At 44.9% G+C, this 18,188-nt stretch overlaps 2 protein-coding genes across 3 annotated transcripts in view; both read right to left on the reverse strand.

The window, feature by feature from the left end:
* The window catches only part of dot1l (DOT1-like histone H3K79 methyltransferase), a 22,804-nt gene continuing 4,616 nt past the window's right edge, over positions 1-18,188 (reverse strand). Inside the window, exons 3-28 of one of the 2 annotated variants that reach the window (XM_076087695.1) lie at positions 18,046-18,120; positions 17,781-17,844; positions 17,147-17,375; positions 16,489-16,583; positions 16,100-16,162; positions 15,949-16,004; positions 15,515-15,594; positions 14,995-15,063; positions 14,792-14,898; positions 12,911-12,952; positions 12,718-12,813; positions 12,184-12,403; positions 11,977-12,087; positions 11,625-11,716; positions 11,387-11,488; positions 10,623-10,760; positions 10,289-10,414; positions 9,632-10,071; positions 9,432-9,522; positions 9,161-9,310; positions 8,546-8,588; positions 7,804-8,414; positions 7,454-7,659; positions 7,186-7,259; positions 6,391-7,098; positions 1-4,129 (exon numbers count right to left, since the gene is read on the reverse strand). In XM_076087695.1, coding sequence (XP_075943810.1) covers positions 4,119-4,129; positions 6,391-7,098; positions 7,186-7,259; positions 7,454-7,659; positions 7,804-8,414; positions 8,546-8,588; positions 9,161-9,310; positions 9,432-9,522; positions 9,632-10,071; positions 10,289-10,414; positions 10,623-10,760; positions 11,387-11,488; positions 11,625-11,716; positions 11,977-12,087; positions 12,184-12,403; positions 12,718-12,813; positions 12,911-12,952; positions 14,792-14,898; positions 14,995-15,063; positions 15,515-15,594; positions 15,949-16,004; positions 16,100-16,162; positions 16,489-16,583; positions 17,147-17,375; positions 17,781-17,844; positions 18,046-18,120 — 4,099 coding nt within the window. In that variant the 3' untranslated portion in view covers positions 1-4,118. Of the gene's footprint in view, positions 4,130-6,390; positions 7,099-7,185; positions 7,260-7,453; positions 7,660-7,803; positions 8,415-8,545; positions 8,589-9,160; positions 9,311-9,431; positions 9,523-9,631; positions 10,072-10,288; positions 10,415-10,622; positions 10,761-11,386; positions 11,489-11,624; positions 11,717-11,976; positions 12,088-12,183; positions 12,407-12,717; positions 12,814-12,910; positions 12,953-14,791; positions 14,899-14,994; positions 15,064-15,514; positions 15,595-15,948; positions 16,005-16,099; positions 16,163-16,488; positions 16,584-17,146; positions 17,376-17,780; positions 17,845-18,045; positions 18,121-18,188 lie in introns of both variants that reach the window. The other variant, XM_076087693.1, reaches the window with a different exon arrangement.
* On the reverse strand, positions 4,390-6,264 carry LOC142946894 (uncharacterized). Its single transcript, XM_076088517.1, has 2 exons — positions 6,243-6,264; positions 4,390-5,032 (listed from the first exon to the last, which is right to left on the reverse strand). The coding sequence occupies exons 1-2, from the start codon at positions 6,262-6,264 to the stop codon at positions 4,410-4,412; spliced, it is 645 nt and encodes a 214-aa protein (XP_075944632.1). The 3' UTR covers positions 4,390-4,409.

The raw sequence follows: 18,188 nt of genomic DNA on the forward strand, positions 1-18,188 counted from the left end.
TTCAAATATTATATGAAACATTTTTTATTAATAGTCATAAAATGCAGGGAGGAGGGAGAAAACAGGAATTCCATTTGTTTCATTATAACATCTTAGGATAAATGCACCAACACCGAACAGTAACAAGTCATGAAAAACCCCAGGGCCTTTTGGAAAGTACGTTTGCCATTATTGCACCTCAAACCTGCCCTGGCTTCACCGATCAGAGATCACTGTACACATACTGTACGTCACGTGTGGCCTGTGTTTAACCCCCCCCCCCCCCCCCCCCTACAAAATAAAGGGGAGAATCCCAACAAAAGCACAGTGAACCACCTCCTTGGTGATGCAAATCTAGACAGAGGCATGTGTGAGATGAGGAAGATGCTGAAAGTCGTCGCCATTTCACAGCTTCCGGAGGTCAGACAGACTCGTAAAGCTTCATAAAGCTGGATCTCACTGGAGGCGCTGGATGTATGCGACAGCTGAGAATCAATCGGAGGAGACCCTGACTTCTGAATTTCACTTACTGAGGGGTTGTCCTGGTCCTGAGTTGGATTACAAAGGGACTTGATCTTTGCCACAAGATGGCGAATAAGTCTGTGACATGCAGTAGTTTAAGAAAAATTGTTTACATCGTTTCAAGCCAGCTGGGAAGTTCCTGAGTTAAGACCTTTGGCAGGATTCAGAGTAAACGGCCTCGAATGCAAAGCTCTCGCAGATTATCAATAATGCACCAGGAAGGAGAATATAGAGAAGTGCATCGAAGCTTTGATTCAAATCATGCTCTAATACCAAAGGGCTTGAATAACAGCACCGCATCCCTTTGACGTAGATATATATATGTATATAGCTAGTAGGTTGAAATCTGTAAGGATAATTTATGACACTTCCAACGACTATTCTCACTTGCACATACACCACACCGCGCCTCCAGATTAGAGGCATTTCCGCAGGTTAAACTGGACCGTCAGAAAGCCGCCGGGCAAGCTCGTGTTGCAGATCACCAAAACCATAAAACCCCGGAGCACAACAGAAGAAGAGTAGTATTTATCAATAGCTGCAATTTCCTTGTTTTAAGTGAAGGAGAGCACCGTGCTGTCTGTCTGACTAGTAGTATTACAAAAAACGGACGGGAATCTGAAGACACCGTTGAAAAGCATAACATGTAACTGCAATTGTGTCAAACACCGAGAATAAGAAAAATCAAAACAGCATCAACAATAATTACAAAAGACCTCTCAGTGCTGGTAACAAACTACAGTCTCTAGCCATGTCCTAGAATCACTTCCCCGCAGGTGAGAAACACACGTGTGTGAGTGCACAGGACAGGAGTTTACAATAAAGCTTTGAACTATTAGTCTAATCTTCCCTTAGATATGCACCGGTAAGTGTGGGGGGGGAGGATTTACACCAGCACGTCTTTGCGATGACACAGTCCGCTCACATCACAAGGTAGGACCTGGTCAGCAAGACGTCTGAAGACAGTGTGTCTGTATAAGAGGTTGACGTGTAGCTGTTTGTGTTTATGCACCAGTGAAGACTTAGTTTGTAAGATCTGAATGTCCATCGTTTGGAAACAGAAGCACCAGTTTTCTTTTTTCCTGCAGAATCTTGTTTGATTAAAATAAAACAAAAGAAACAAAAGATGTGGAAGCATCTGATAAAAGTCATGACAGTTCTACTAGTCCCGTTGTGTTCGAGCCACAGCACCGTTGTCTGTATGCGTTCGATGCACAGACTTGGAGGTTCTAGTTCTATCACAAGGAGTCACGTGCGGCTGTTCGGCCCCATCTGTTAAGGTCCTGTGTTGGCAAAGCGTCTCTCTCCTTGGCTTCAAGCCTCCTGTTTAACAGGCCGAGGTTAAGGTCACAATGCCAGCGCCAGAACACCTCTATTCTTTCATATATATATATATATATATTTATATATATAGACTGTATATAGATACTTATTTTATATACCTTTCTGTTTATGGTGGAGAGACATACAAGGAACAACAAAAACTTATGTACAAAAACAGTGTGTCTTGTTCACTAAAAGATAAGCAGCTCTCTTCTGAGATCAAAGCGGGATGTCGTGTGTTTGAAACTGAGAAACATGAACAGAGTTCCTCGTAAATGTTTATACCCAGACCAAGCTGTTGCAGAGCACATTTCATCCAAAAGGTGGCGTCTACAGATGTACACTCGGCATTCAAAGAACCAGATGATAGCAACATTAAATACCAGAAAGCGGCTTTACAAACGTCCCCGTGTACAGCACCAAGTGTTCCATTTCTTATTGATGTTTTCACTCTAGAATAAATAAGATCAGGTAAAAGTCCTAATTTAGCACCATTGTTTTCAGACCGTGAGTCAAGTACACACACACTATTGCGTTCTACAATGTCAACACATTTCAGAATTGAAAGAAAGAAAGGAAAGAAAACAAAACAGAAATACCAAGGCAGATGGAGAGACAGACAGCATAAATATAATAATCTAAATTATACACAACTATACAGTTCGGAGAATGAATCACATTCACAGTACAAACATTGTTTACAAAATAGAAATTACACAATAAAAAAAAAAAAAGAGCAAACAAATAGGTGTGAAGAGAGTCCAGTAGCTTGTTGTGGTTCTGGTTCGATGTTTTCTCAGTGCGAGGATTTGCATGCGTGTGCGTGGCGTGACTCCACACACACACACACACACACACACACACACACACACACACACACACACACACACACACACACACACACACACACACACACACACACACACACACACACACACACACACACACACACACACACACACACACACACACACACACACACACACACACACACACACACACACACTTAACATTGGACAGCAGAGATAAATAGGAAGAAGTTTAGCTTAAGAGTATTTCGGCTACGTTCCCACATAGTAGTGTGATTTACCAGATTGACTGAGGAGGAACGTGTGAATAAATACAGAAAGTGGCTGATAAGCTCGACATAGCACCATCTCATCAATGAATTTCATGTTTGTTTTAAAATGGAAACGTGGTCGGCTCAGCATCAGCGGCAGCTGTTGAACGGTTGCTAATTCACCATATTTTCCAAATAAGGCTGACATCATAGCGTTGTTTAAACATACACCAACTTCCATGTTAAGTTCATTCATTTAGAGAATTAAAATGAAATCATGCCTGAAAACACCAAAAAAATATCCTTTTATGAGGAAACTAAGAAAGTTAATGTTCAATATTTGATCCGAGCAGAGAAACACTGAACTACACCTGAAGAGTTGTTTCTGCTCAAGTTAGTCGCAAAGAAAGGAAATGTGAGATTTGTGTGCCAAATGGGGCCAGAACGGCATATTCATATTTTGTTTTACCACTTAAAATTAAGTAAGCCACATATTTTAATTTAGTTAATATATTTAATATTGTAAATCACCAACTTAAGCAGAGATTAAAGTGTGTCAACAAACCAGCCGTGCACATCTTCGGCCACACGAGTAACTGTGTCTTACTATCCAGTGTGAAGTTAGACCCAAAGTTCCTCATCTTGTTTCAGACTCGTACGTGTCGCAACAAATATTGAATTTCACCAAAAGAAAGAAAACAGACTCGAGAGCATCGCTTGCAGAGAGAACAAACTGCAGGACATGTGAGCAGAGTTCAGAGAACTGGTCTGTGTCCAACATGCACGCGTGAAGAGAAACGTGATGAGATTCAGATCAAAAAGACGGACGATGTGCTTCAATCTGCTTTCAAATGTTCCATTAAATCATTCAAACAGATTGTTTTAGTGACTAAGACAAAAGAAAGACATCATCACACTACTGAGCACCTTGAATTTGAAGCAGACATCCGTTCATTCAGTGCTGAGCAGCAGCAAGTACTGATTTCCTTATTGTAAAACCATCATTTTAACACCCTACACATAAACATGACCAGTACCTTCTGCTCAAGGCGACTATAGTGGTCGTTAGTGTGCGTGCATGTGTGTGTGTGTGTGTGTCTCAGAGATCCCAGTACAGACGCCGGTCTTGGAGGCGGTTGGGTAGTGCAGACGTTTTGAAGCACCAGTGAGTGAGGAGAGTGCCTTAGTCCACACCGGGACATTTGCATAGTTTATATCATTTTTGAGGTAGTTTTCAACAATTACCTGAAACGTGAAAGAAAGATGATGATGAGTGTCTCTATGGTGTTTGGTCACTTTCATAATTATCCCCCAGCACGCTTTTCAACACTTTAAATCTAAAACCCAAGAATTGACTTACCTTGTTCAATCACAACAGCAGCTTGTTTGGAGCACAGGTATCACACAGGTATCCTGTCTCTCTCACTCCCTACTAGTCTCTCTCTCTCTCATTCTCGCCCTCTTTCCACCTTCTGATTGCCCTTCCCCCTCTCCATCCTCCCCCCTTCCCCTCACCCCCCAAACCCTATCTAGGTCGGTGGCCAGGGAGCTGGGAGGTCGTGTAGGTGCCATGCATGCCCTGAGTCCTCCACATGCTCCCACCACCACCACCACCACCTGAGCTGCTGGCCTGTGGTGGAGGGGGCAGCCGAGGGGAGTAGTGCACCGCGTAAGGACGAGAGGAGGAGGTTGACAGAGAGGAGGAGAGGGAAGCGGTAGCGGCAGCAGAGACAGAAGCAGAGGAGGAGATGGAGAGAGAGAGGGATGACTGAGCTCTCTGGTGGTGGAGAGAGGAGTGGGACAGACGGGAGGAGTGGAGGGAGTCGGATCGAGAGGACGGCGGGGCGTCAGAGTGCGTGGGTGCCGAGGAGGAGCTGCTGTGCAGGGGTGGAGGGGGGGGCAGGGTGAGCGTGGGCGGAGAGGGGCTGTGCAGGACTGACTGGGTGCGGCTGTGCTGGGCCTGGGAGACGGGGAGCGGTGAGGACGAGGACAGGCGCGTGGAAGCTGGCTGGGGGGTGCTGTGCTGCTGGGTTTGGGAGGAGGTAGAGGAAGAGGAGAGACTGAGCAGAGAGCCGAGGCCTCCAGAGGTGGGCAGTGCCACCCCAAACTGATGGGAGGACACTGTGGGAACCACGTGGTGAAATATACCTGCAAATCATACAGCAGAAATGGAGGGAAGTGGAGAGAGTGGAGACAGAGAGAGAGAGCAGTGGCAGAGAGAGCGAGAGGGAGGGGGGACAAAGAGAGAAGCAGGGACTGAGCCAGGTTGTGCAGAGCGCCAAGCGAGTCTCAGACAAGCACACAGAAAGCAAACAGAGTCAGTCCACCGTGACCGTCACTAAAACAAACCGGTTGGCCAATTTAGGATTGCACAGAACCGTTCTTATTATAGATAAAATGATTTCTGGGTGGATTTTTTTTGCTTACAAGTGAAATGACTCTGACATACGACTCCGACAGATACACCCACAGAAAATGACAATATAGTAATAGTTCATGTAAAACACGTCAGTAATTCATCGTCAATCAGTTTCCATTGGTTCAGATTTCTCCAGTTTCAACATTTTTGTTAAAAAACATTTTCCAAGGGTGTTTCCAACCGCAGCACTCAAACAGCACGTCCATGTCAAAGCGGGGCGGCACAGTCAGTCAGTGGAGCTGCACAACTAATCAAATTTCCGTAGCGAACACAACTGTTTGTTTGGCTTCTCCCAATTGATCGACTCAGAACTCCGCTGCACATCAAATCGAGTGCCTGCTCGACTAACGGAGAGCCACCAGGAGGTGATCGAGGAGTGTTGGCTTCCTTTTGTGGAGAGCCGACACGCCGCTGAGCAACTAAACGTTCAGCTTCAGTGCAGAGTAGAAGAGTAATATACTGTAATTCACCCGTCTGCTCTCTGTTGTAAAAAAATGCACTGAATTCATGTGAAGAAGAACTTTATCTTACGTCTCATTTAGATGTAGAGATTCTTTAATTAGCAGGAATGTATCCTTGCACAACATGAAGGGAAAGCAGTGCTCTGCTGATTCATTTTGGGTAAAGATATTTGGTACAGTTGTATTTTGCTTCTAGGTCCTAGAAGCAAAATTTGACGGGTTCGTATTCACAGTTCATCTCCTAGAATCTAGGAGATGAACTGTGAATACGAACCCGTCAAATTTTGAAGCAAAGATTTAAATATTAGCAGGAATGTAGCATAACATGAAAGTGAAAGCAGTGCTTTGTTTATTTAAATGTGAATGTGCAGTAAAATAAAAATCGTGATTATCATTTTGGCCATGATTGTGCAGCTCCACCAGTCAGTCAGTGAGTGAGTGAGGCAGACAGAGACAGCAGCAGTGGACCTCCACTTACCTGTTTCTATTAGCAGACCCATTCCCTCAGGACTCACACTATTCTTTGTAAAGTGGACCCCCAGACTAAAACCATGACCTGGACACTGACAGCTCAACGACCCCCGAGGTAAAACTCTACATGATCCGTTTGTCACAATGATGCTCACCTCCAGCCGCTCCCCCTGCCAGCCCGGCACTGCAGAAGCTTCCCAGGGCGGAGTGTCCGTTGACGAGCCTCGGGGTCCCACTCACCGTGGATCCTCCGGTCTGGGCCCCGAACAAGGACTGCAAGACTGAAGTCCCTCCGAGTGGGAACTGCGACCCCAGGTACTGCCCCACAGAGGACCCTGTAGTTGAGGACACTGCTACAGGACTGCCCCCCACCTTCCCGCTGAGAATGCCCCCACCACTGCTGGCAGCAGCAGAGATGAAGAGGTTCTGACTGGCCAGGCTGCTGCTCGTCTTCATTTCCCAGTCGCGAGGGGCCTTCTGTTTCTGGAGGGCCTGCCGTTGGTCTGAACCACTGCCTCCCTGGGCGGCGCCGCCACCACCACCACCACCACCACCACCCCCACCGACCCGGGGCCCTGCATCCTGACTGAGGAAGGGGTTGGGGTTCATGTAGCTGGACGACTCTCCGTCACTTCCTTTCCTCGCCTGCTGATGCTGTTGTTTGTGGTCAGAATCTGAGTCGGTGCCCCGGCACGACCCCCCCATGCCGAATGGAGAGCCCCCCTGTCTCGGGTCAGAGTTGGGTTGCTTGGGGTCAGAAATGGGCGAGAAGGTGGATTTCCACTTGCTGTTGGAGGACAAGGAGGATGAAGAGGAGCCATCACTGCCTGTGCTGTTACCACTGCTGCTACCAGACTTCCTGACTAGTGGAGGAAAGAAGAAAGACGGGTTAGCGTCAAGTAGAAGTACAAAATGAAGTTTTTAATAAAAGTGACATTTTCTTTTCTTACCTCTTTCACCATCCCCATGTCTACCAGGTCCATCTCTGCTCTCTAAGGATATAGTGGCAATTTTTCTTTCAATTCTAGAGAAAAAACAAAGAACATTCAAAACAAAATGAGATGGAGCCCCATAATATCTGCAACAGAGCTGAGGCAGTCAAAAGGCAAGAGGTCATACTTCTATCACTAGCTTCAGATTAAAAGTAAGTAGGCAGCTCAGCACGTACGTTGTTGTTACTCTTATCTTCCAGTATTATTATAATAATGACTACGTTACCGTGAACTGGAGCTGTCGGCAGGGTATCCTGAGTCCTCGTCGTCAGAGCTGGGGGCAGAGGAGTACCGGCCCGAGCCGTTGAGGTCCAGCGGTCGCTCTCTCTTCAAGATGGGAGGCTGGTCCAGGTCCGCCCCGATGGGGCTGCGGCTCGATTGTTCTGGGGAGGAGATGGCAGAGATCTCCAGAGGCTGGTTGATGTTGTTCACCTGTTGGAGAAAAAGAAGGACGGGCAAATGACAATGAGCGAATCACAGGGCGACTGTGGCTAAGTGGAGAGCAGGGCCGTCCTTCAATCATTGGATCGGCGGTTCGATCCCCGGCCCTCTCTCTTCATGCCCTCGGTGACTCACCATGGAGTTGATGTTGAGTGGCGACCCAGAGGACGGGTTGTTGGACCTCCTCTTTGGGGATCCGCTGGCTACGACCGCGGCGGTGGAGCTGCGTTTCCGTCTCCCCCGCTTGCGTCCCTCTTGCGAGCCGAGGCCGTGAGAGGAGTGCGATGACGTCGTGTGCGTGGGGGGGGTGTGAGTGTGCTGCGTGCCGGGGGACTGATGGTGATGGTGGTGGTGGTGGTTTCCATGGTTACTGTGGTATCCCTGCTTGTTGCCGGCGTGATGGTGGAGGCGTGATCCTCCGGCCACGCTGCTGCCTGACGAAGAGGAAGATGAGGAGGAAGAGGAGGAGGAGGAGAAGAAGATCCTCCTTCGCAGTTCACTGTCCTGGGGCTCCGTGTCGGACTCGCCTCCGTGGCGGTCCTGCCCGTCCTCTGGAAGGATCCTCGGGGGTCCATCTGCGTACTGAAGCACCCCTCCAGTGCTGGGTGGTGGGCTCTGGGTGGGACCTCCTCTGCCCATTTGTCCTGTCAGAGGAGTGTTGGGGTGCAGTGGAGGGGATGAAGAAGCACCATTATGGTCCTCAGGATGGGGACCTCCATTCATCAACCCTGAGCTGGATGAATATCCTAAACATAGACCAAGAAGGTAATGGATTGAGATGGACAGGAAGAGTAGAACACACAAATATAGAAGGCACTGATCAGATCTTGTTTTATAATAATAGTGAATATAATATGTGACCAAAGGTAATCCTTACCATTGGTCTGACCTGCCTGAGACACAGGACTCGGAGTACTTCTCTGAAATTATGAATGCAGACCAGAGTTATTAATATTATAATTATTATTATAAGCAGTGAACAATTTGTCATAAACTGAAACCAAATAAAAGGGATATTATCTGGTTAAGAAAAATAAGAATGAACTTAAATTCATTTCAGTTTTAGAACAATAATATATTAAACCGAATGAAGGAAACATCACGAACTCTTGTGACATTCAACCACAGAAACTGAAAGCGTCGACATTCCAGTAGATGGCGCAATGCTGCAATAGTTTCACACTACGGTCATTTCTACACAGTATTTTATATGTATACGTATCATATTTCTGAGACATTAAACTAAAACTACTGTAAACATATAACTTAAAAACTAAAACTAGCAAACCCACTCTGAAAACTAGCTAAAACTAATATAATCTTGACGCAGACACTTTATCACAATGTGAAATCCAAAGAAACTATCTAAAAACATCTGTGATTACCGGGTGGAAGGACTAGAGTTCGATCCAACATAATTCTAACCTCTTCATCTTACTGCCAACACTTTACGACCGTACCTCCATCACAGCCCTGCACTGAAGGTACTCACCAGTCTCTCAACACGGCTGGGCAGCACCACGCTCGCTAGAGGGATGCTGATGGGTAGTTTACTGGGGTGGACCGTGCTCAGAGGAATACTTATTGGAAGGCTTGTAATGCTGTTGTCACCCTGAACAGATGGGCTCCTCTCCTTACCGGCCTATATGAGAGAACAAATGGACAATGACTTAACAGTGAGAGAGCTGCAAGGGAGATAGAAAACTTGCACACATATCATCAATAGTGCAAGTGCACAGACAGCGAGAAAGACAAACATTTACCCTCTCGAAACCTTTATTCTGGACATCGGCTGCGTTAGGAGAGGGGCAGTTCAGTTTGGCTCCAAGCGGGGAGTTAACACCTCCAAATTCCCTTAAAAAAACAAAACAGAAACTGTCAAATGTAGCTTCAGCTAGTTAGCCGTCCGTTGCCTCGGGGAGCAACGTGGGAGAGAAATAAAAAGGTTTTAGTATCAACCAACCTGTGTGTGGTCATCCCCGGACCTCTCAAGTGAGCAGAGGCACTTGGGTCCTGGTTCAGGTGCCTCCGCAAGGCAATCTTGGCGGGGGAGAAGCGTGTGTAATCAGGAAGAGCGTAGGAGGAAGTTTGCTGCCTCTGCCGTGCATCGGGGATGGCGTGCACGATCTCGTGGTCTGGGGAGATGGGCAGGTAGCGAGAAAGAAGCTCCCCCTTGGTGTTGGCCCGGTCAAAACAGGGCGAGCTGGTGCCATTGATGGAGAGATCCAGGCTGACGCCGTTGAGGGTCGGGGCCGAGGACAGGCCAAGCTTGGAGGAGTCCATGTCGGTGGAAGAGCGGGACTCCAGGCTCTTTCTGTACGGGGAGCCGTCACAGGGGCTGTAGGATTTGAGCTGAAGCAGCTCCTGCTGCCTTTGACTTTTCTCCAGCTCCACAATGCTGATCTACAAACACACACCAGGGGGAGCCATTACGCTAAAAAACAGGCATCCTACAACGCCGCTGACATGTCTAGGAAAATGTTTGTGACAGCAATTCATCAACTCTTCCTGAAAGTAACATTATACACAGCAAGGACGGAGGAGTATACGAGAGGTGGAAGACAGAGAGACACAAGCATCTGGTATTGAATCCAGTAAATTGAGGAGGCGGACTGTGTACCTGCAGCTCCAAACAGTGTCTCTGTTTCTCAGAGATTTGTCTGCGCAGCGCCTGCTTCTCCTTCAACAAACTCTCCAGACACAAAGAGCCCCAATCTAGCCTTAGCTCCTCACATCGAGACTTCAGCTGGAAAACACACAAACAAACACACTTGCTGTTATTCAATCGCTTGATGCTCAAGCAACGTGAAATATAATTCGACATTGGCTTGACTACAGCTGAACTGGGAGTTGGGAGAGCAGCAGGAATGGGGACAGGTGTGAACCACTGGGGACGATGCTGTATTAACAGGTTGGAGGTTACAACAACATAGCAGCAAGCCCGGAGGTCTCACCAGCAGCAGGCTGTGGTCTCTCAGCAAGGCCATGTCTCTCTCAAGCTGCTTGGTCTGTTCTTTCAGCTGACGATTGTGGGCCGATATCTCCTTCTGGGCCTGCAGCAGGTCCTCCACAGTCAAGGCTTTCACTCCCAGCTGATCACCACACACACACACACACACACACACACACACACACACACACACACACACACACACACACACACACACACACACAGACAGAGCGCTATGCATCAGCTACAAATACACAACGCCTAAACAAGAATTTAACATCAGTGAAAAACCTGACCTACAATGGTCGAAGTTCTCACCCTGTAGCAGAGACGTAGAAGTGAACACAGCAGGGTTTTAGCATGTATTCGTGCCAAACGGTCACAGTATATCAGGAATATTGTCTTTTTCGGAATAAGGGCAAAAACTGTAGTATTTTCAAAGTTTCAGCCAGAGAAGCTTTGGGTCAAGTTAATGCAAACTACAACAAAACACTGGCAGAAAATATATGTTCTCCATCTTTCACATTCAAGTGGACTGTTTGAACCATGTCCATCTAGAAATGGGGTATAAGCTGTTCAGGTTGTCCATCAAATAGCCGTATTTAAGCACTAATATTAATACACATGCTGTGCTTTGGATGGATGTGTATCCTTAATATTATTAATTATCTCAAAATAAAATAACTTTATAAGGATGGATGAGAGTCAAAGATAACGATGGAAAACAATACAACAATGTTCCTCTGTCCGTTAAGAAGCAGTTCCCACCTCGTCTAGTTTGGTCTGAAAGAGACCTTTGATCTTGTCTTTGTGAGACTGACAAACAGAGTGGAGCTGCTCCGCCTGCCCCGACAGATCACTGTGCTTTTGCTAGAGACAGAAAGGAAAGAAGATCACAGGTAAGAGTTTGGGCGAAATTGCAAAAACATGAAGAGTTGTGTTTTTGTTGGGAGGGAAATTGCCGCAGTAGCAAATCAATAATGTCTGCAACGGCATTACTCATTACCTTCTCCTGTTCTAAAAGCTGCTGCAGGTTGGATCGGTACTGAGGAGTCTTCATGTGGGTCATAAACTGGAGGTATTGAACTTTGATGTTATCTGTAAAAGAGGGTTGGGGAGACCGAGGGAGCAGGAGAGCAGAAACACAGGATATACATGTATTAGTTAGGTTGTTGGGGGGAATGGCTTCTACTACATCCGACCAGGCTTTGAGTCTCTCCTTCTGACCTCTCATTTGTAAATTCTGCTCCTCTCACTGTTGCATTAACTTTTCATAGGGATCAAAACGTCTGGTATAACACGTACGACTACTTTGAACATGACAGATAAAAAATGAATCCCAGTCTTCATCGACTCACCGAGCAGTTGCTGCAGAGCAGGAGGAGTCTGGCTCAGAAGCAGCTGACTGGAGGGATAGTGGACCTTGGGAGGTAGCTGGTAGAAGGGACTCTGAGGCGGTCGGTATGCATCTGTACACACAAGAAGAACATTCACGTTAAACTGAGATTTCTAGGCCATACAGTGTGGATGTAACATGAGGTGTGTGTGTGTGTGTGGCCTCTGACCCTGGGGGGGGGCTGCAGAAAGGGTCTTGGCATGCAGCAGATCCAATGCGCTCTGATTCTTCTTGTTTTTCTTCTCGGCAGCCGGGGCGGCTTTCTTGGGTCGACCGCGCTTCTTGTTGTTCAGCTTGCGAGGTTTGGGCAGAAGTCGGGCTCTTCGGGGTTTGGCAGAGGCCTTGACCACCGTCACTAAGCTAGGACGCTCGTCCTCACCGCAGGAGTCCTGCTGTAACACACACGGACAAACACACACACGGACATATTCATACAAAGAGCACAGACAGCTCGCTGTGTTAAGTTGATTAATGTTTATATAAACCAAGAAAGAAACATTTCAGGGACAAAATGGCACACATTATAGAAAAAGGAAATGCACTTCAGGGGTCGAAAAAAAGCCACGTACACGTGGACGCAATTCTGAGCTTTAAACGCACCGGTGCATGTAACTCGGTACAGAAACTGTTGCGCTGGGGCGGCCAACTCTCACTCATTGACAATGAAACTCAACGTAAAGGCTAAAATGTGTTCATATCTTACCTTGTTTTGTTCTTTAGGTTTGGTCGGCGTGGTGCTATTGCTTTTACTGTCCTTCGTATCCTTCTGCAGACGTCGCCGAGCTACCTCTTGCTCCTCCTGATATAAGAAGGAGCAGTTTAATTGTTTGATACAGAAAAACATAGCGAGTTCAGTGACTCGTGTCAACACATTGAGGAAGAAGAAAATCACTTACCCTGAGTTTAGGATTTTTGAGGGTAGCAAAATAGTTTTCAAGCTGAAAGAGGAATAAAGTAAATATGTTATTTTCATTATTATTTTAAAGTGCCAACATTCTCCCCAAGTTCAAATAACCATGGTGTTTACATCAACATTGGCTGTAAAATGATTTCAGAAATAAAACATTGTGAAGATTTCTAAATCCCTGCACAGTCTGTACTGTTATATCTCATTGCATCTAAACCAGTGATTCTCAACTGGTGGGTCGCGGACCTGTTTTCAGTGGGTCGCGGGCCTTTGCCTGACAACAAATACATTTAAAATGTGATTTTATTTTGAAGGGCACTTTTTATGCAGCGGAATTATTCCAGCATTTACTGCACTTGTTCAGCGGTGCAGGAAAAACACCGACCAATGCGTTGTGAATCACATCACGTGATGCAGCTCAGTCAATCAAATATGGGCATTCTGACAAGTTTCCTGACTTGAGTGAGCTGTAAACACACCGTGACACATGGGGGAGAGACGAGGACATAGAGAGCATAGCAGGACCATTGAGGTGTGGAAGTCAAATCATAGGACGATTTCCAAAAGAGAAGAATGGCCAGAGAGACCAGAGTCATTAGACTCTGACTGGACAGACTCATATAGGTGAATTCTTCCCACACTACTTTCTCTTTTTAGAAGATGAGAAAAATATAATGTTTTGGCTTTTTCACTTCACCCTGAATGAACTGAATTTAAAGCTGCAGGGCAATTCAGTGAAATGAATTTTTCTAAAATTAATTTTGTTACGTAATTTATTTTTTAATCCAGCTGTTATTTTACTTGAAATGAGAAGAACATTTATTTATGTATTATTTATAATCCATCCAGTTCAATTTGAAAAATGAGAATAATAATTGTTAAAATATAATTGATGTGTACTTTCTTTATTTGGCAGTTGTTTACTACACAGACATTACTACTACTAGACTTCTTGAATATATATATATATATATATATATATATATATATAATTTGGGTCGTCGCTTGTCATTAAGGGGTGATGGTGGGTCCTGCAGCCAGACCAGTTGAGAACCACTGATCTAAACAGACACGAGTTACTCATATTAAAGCAAACAAGACTTTATGGTTCATATTTACACCCTGTGATGCGTTTTGAAAACATTATCAGTTGTAGACTGATAATGTTTTATTTGTTTTTGGATTATGATATTATGATATTATAATGCAGACTACAGACAAGTCATTTACTTTGATGCAGATACAAAACCTACACGCATGAGGTCAGCTGGCTGCTGGTTGTAGAGAAGCTTTGGACCAGTCGCCCTTTGACACTTCTTTGAGGTTGATTTATCGTTACTCACCTACATTTGCTTAACCACCAAAAACCCATCCTCTACATTATACAGTACAAAGAATACATTGGGTCATGTACACCATCTACTGTGGCGCCATTCAAGCTAAACCAGCCCACTGTTGGGTACAATAATGCAAAACAATATATACATATCAAGAGCAAGGAGAGAGCAGCCACTTATCGCACGTAACACTTTTTAGGCAGCCTGCCAGCTCTCTCACTGGGGCTCCCACTGATAACAAGGGATCGCTTTAACCAGTTACCAGAGTGACGCACACATCAGTGTTATCTCATGCAGCCGTCTTACCCTCTGTGTTCCATCTTCAGATTACTTACTTCTGGGACTGTCTACTCATTAAGACAATACCAGCTGTTATTAAGGCGGTCGATCTCTGGAGTTTAGGTTACTCTTTGTCTCTAATGTATAGTTTGTTTGTTCCGTTTCAGGAGTCATTTCCTGTTTTATTAGATTGTCACCGTCTCCTCTAATACACATTATAGTCTCTGCACTGCTCAAACATCTGCAGTACTTACTATGGTGCGGTCTATGGTATGCAGGTAGTAGGAAACTGGCTTTCCAGTCCAGGACACAGAGCCCCTGAGTGGAGAAAGCTCCACCACACGCATTATTGTGCCAATATCTGCAGGACAGAGAGGGAAAAACACGGCATGTCAGATGCATGTCAAAGGAAGATGAGACGTTTAAATGTGCTTTTCCACTAGTCGTGGTTACTCACCACTCAAGTTTCTACTGTTTATTCTAAAATTTAAAGGTGCAAAAGGTTTGGAAGATACAATTTTTCCACCTGTGGAAATAAAAAAAAACAACAAAACGAAACAAAATCGATAAACACTTTTTTCTTCAGATACATTCTAGAGGCTGTAGTGGACACGTACAGTAGTTGTTATGGCAAACAACATAAGATGAAATACAATCACATCCCCAAATTAGAGCCAGTAATTCATATAATCCATGATATATTCTAAATGAAGTAAGCGCCGTCATAAAAACGGCTGTTAGCATCTGCTACTAAAAGCCTTATTTGTCATCCTTTGATCAGATGCCTCCTGAGGCCTTTTAAATGTTTCAATTTGTTGCAGCTCATCAACCATCTGCTCCGCCATACAACTCATTCCGTGACATTTAAAATGAACACATAGCTCACTGTGGAGATTAAACGATCAACGGAATGAGAATCACGTATTTCTATCTCATTGTCACTAAAGCTATTTTACGGTTCGCTGACAAATACTAACCTTCCTTCATGTTAGCAAAGCGCTCCTTCAGCTGGTGATCTACCTCTGGACCAAAGGCAAAGTTATTCACAAAAATAATACTGCAAGACAGACGGAGAGAGAAACATTTTAGATCTACAGTTGGAAGCAAATACAACATATTCATTTTGGCAAAGTTCTGCAGACACATTTGTTAAAGAGTTGCTAGCTGTCCTCTAAACCTTTCACAAAGGAGCCCTGCATGTGATTTATTATCCTGGATACCATGTCATCTTTAGGTACATACATTTCATAATGGTAGCTTTTATTACAGGACTGAACCTTTTATTTACAACGCTTTCTATTTTCCTCGTGCCTCACTGTATACATTCAGCTTATAAATGGACTTGTTGGTGGAAAGTGGAATGGACATTGCTTCTTTCAGAGAGTTACGGTGATCCGGCTTGGTATAACACCTTGTGTTGGCGATCCTTTCCTTCCATTCTTCAGACAGAAAGTCACCTCTCTCCAGCTGAAAGACACAAAGCAGAGTAAGGGGTAGGGAATACCGCGGCTCTGCATATCAATATTTAGTTTTTTTTTTAAGTAAGTATTATAATAACTTACTGAGTACTCCCCGTGTTTCTTCCCGTACCATTTCATCCACTTTTTAAACTCTTTATCCATGCTCTGAGAGAGAGAATGTGAAGATTAATATCCAAACAAAATGCTGCTGTGGTGTGTTGCAACAGGGTAATGATGAGCCGATGAAATGTGAACCGGAGAAATCCACTTTGACGATTGATTGGACACAAAAGACGCCACACAGCGGAAAAACTTCCGACTTCTCGGTTTATCTGCCAGCGGTGATTTGCACTGCGCCAACTCTGCGTCATTCCACTACAATGACCGAGGAAGCTGAGATTTGTGTTTTTTGACACAGCGCTGTGGTCTCGCTTTTCTCTGCTCTCTTTGTGGAATACCCCTCCGGTCCTGCGAGATATTTATGTGGTTACCTCTGCATAGGTAGCTGGAGTGTCTGCTTTCTCTACACCGTAATAGTGTCTACAGTTGGTTGCTGCTGCAACCTGCAGCACTACCTGCCCCACTCCTGCAAATTAGAAAACAAGAGGATTAAGTCCTACACCACACAGACAAAAAGACATTAAGGCCGTAGAGCCACCTTGTTTATGACTTTAAGGGCAACAAAAGGTACAGAAAAACTATTAATTTCTCTGTAGAATCCTTCATTTTGCTAGAACATTATGATAACGGTGGCAAAAACAAGGACATGGAGGTACATTGGCGGCAAGAAGTTGTCCCAAGCGATTACATTGCGGCCCGATTATTGGCAGCGTTCTCACTAAATACTCGAACAATTTTAAAAATGTGTCACTTACACACGAAAACACTGGAAAGTCGGGTTCAGGTTAAAAAAAACAAAGTTAACCTTGAACAACAATGTTGATAACCATTCTTTCTTTCACCCACACTGGCATCCTGACCGCCTCCTACAACTCTAAACAACTTCACTGTTCTTTAAGAATATAAGAAATATCAAAATTATTATTTGTTTATCAAAAACTGTTCCCACCACATGATAAGGAAACTATCAAACATATTATAAAAGGTCTGGGGATTCACTCCTATGTCCCAAAACAGCAGCGGACTAACCACTGCCGAGGTCAACGAAGGTGTCGTCTTCCATCATTTCCATCTCGCCGATGATCTGAGCTACGAGGTCGAAAGAGGTCTCTCCGTACACCTCGGGGGAGAAGGGCTCGTAGTTGTTCAGCTTCTCCGGGTCGGTCACCGAGTGGTTGTACACCTGCTGTAGGACGTGTCTCAGCAGCCCGTTAGAAGGTCGCTTGTTCAGCTTCATGGGCTGGGAGGTGCCTTTCCACTAGAGAGTTGGATTATATATTTATTCACACAAAAACTCTCAAAGTCTGCAGATGTTATCCAGCGCTGCTTGCCTTTCAAAGAGAAGGACAAAACAACACAATAATTATGTTGTTGTACGATATGTTTTCTGGAAAACTAATAAGAATATCTGAATGAAATCCATTCATAATCATAATTTCTGACACAACTGTGGACTGTACAGCAACAGCACTTATGAAACTTGGTCAATAACTACATTATCATTAATAAATCATTAACTGTAAATACATATATTGTGGCATTGATTCAGGAACCCTGTGATAGACTCACAGGACACTGATGTTCACTTTTAGTGATTAATGTTTCCACGTTCACTTCACCTACAAGCACTAAACACCCTCCACACACACACACACAGACTCACCAGCTGGTGAAAGCTGTCGATGGCCCTGTTGTACTTGTCACAAAGTCTCTGCATGCTCTCGAAGCTGTGAGAACAGCAAGACACACAATGAAAACAATCATTTAGTACAAGATGAAACCCAACCTCCCAGCCCAACACCACCTGTGTTAATGGTGACAGATATTTACTGTGACTCACACTTTAAGATTAGTTTCTTTTTTTCAGAGAAAACCAACCTCAGACAACTTAGAAAACAAATACAAACAGATGTAGACACTCGGCTCACCTCTTGGTGTCGTAGTCAATGAGTACGTAGTTTTCCATTGCCAGTTTGAGGTCTGGGATCTCCTCACACACCCACCTAGAGAACGCACACACATGAAGTCATCACTAGGTCGCACACCCGTCACTTACAGTCACTTGTGGGAG

This window comes from Anarhichas minor, unplaced genomic scaffold (assembly GCF_050575085.1).
Source record: "Anarhichas minor isolate MPS153535 unplaced genomic scaffold, ASM5057508v1 ptg000010l, whole genome shotgun sequence".
Lineage (NCBI taxonomy): Eukaryota > Metazoa > Chordata > Actinopteri > Perciformes > Anarhichadidae > Anarhichas > Anarhichas minor.

Excerpts from the sequence above, each read along its gene's own strand:
- LOC142946894 (XM_076088517.1), bottom strand. The coding sequence starts at position 6,264 with ATGGGTCTGCTAATAGAAACAG. Across the intron at positions 5,033-6,242 it reads GGGTCTGCTAATAGAAACAG|GTATATTTCACCACGTGGTT; the intron begins GTAAGTGGAGGT and ends TATGATTTGCAG.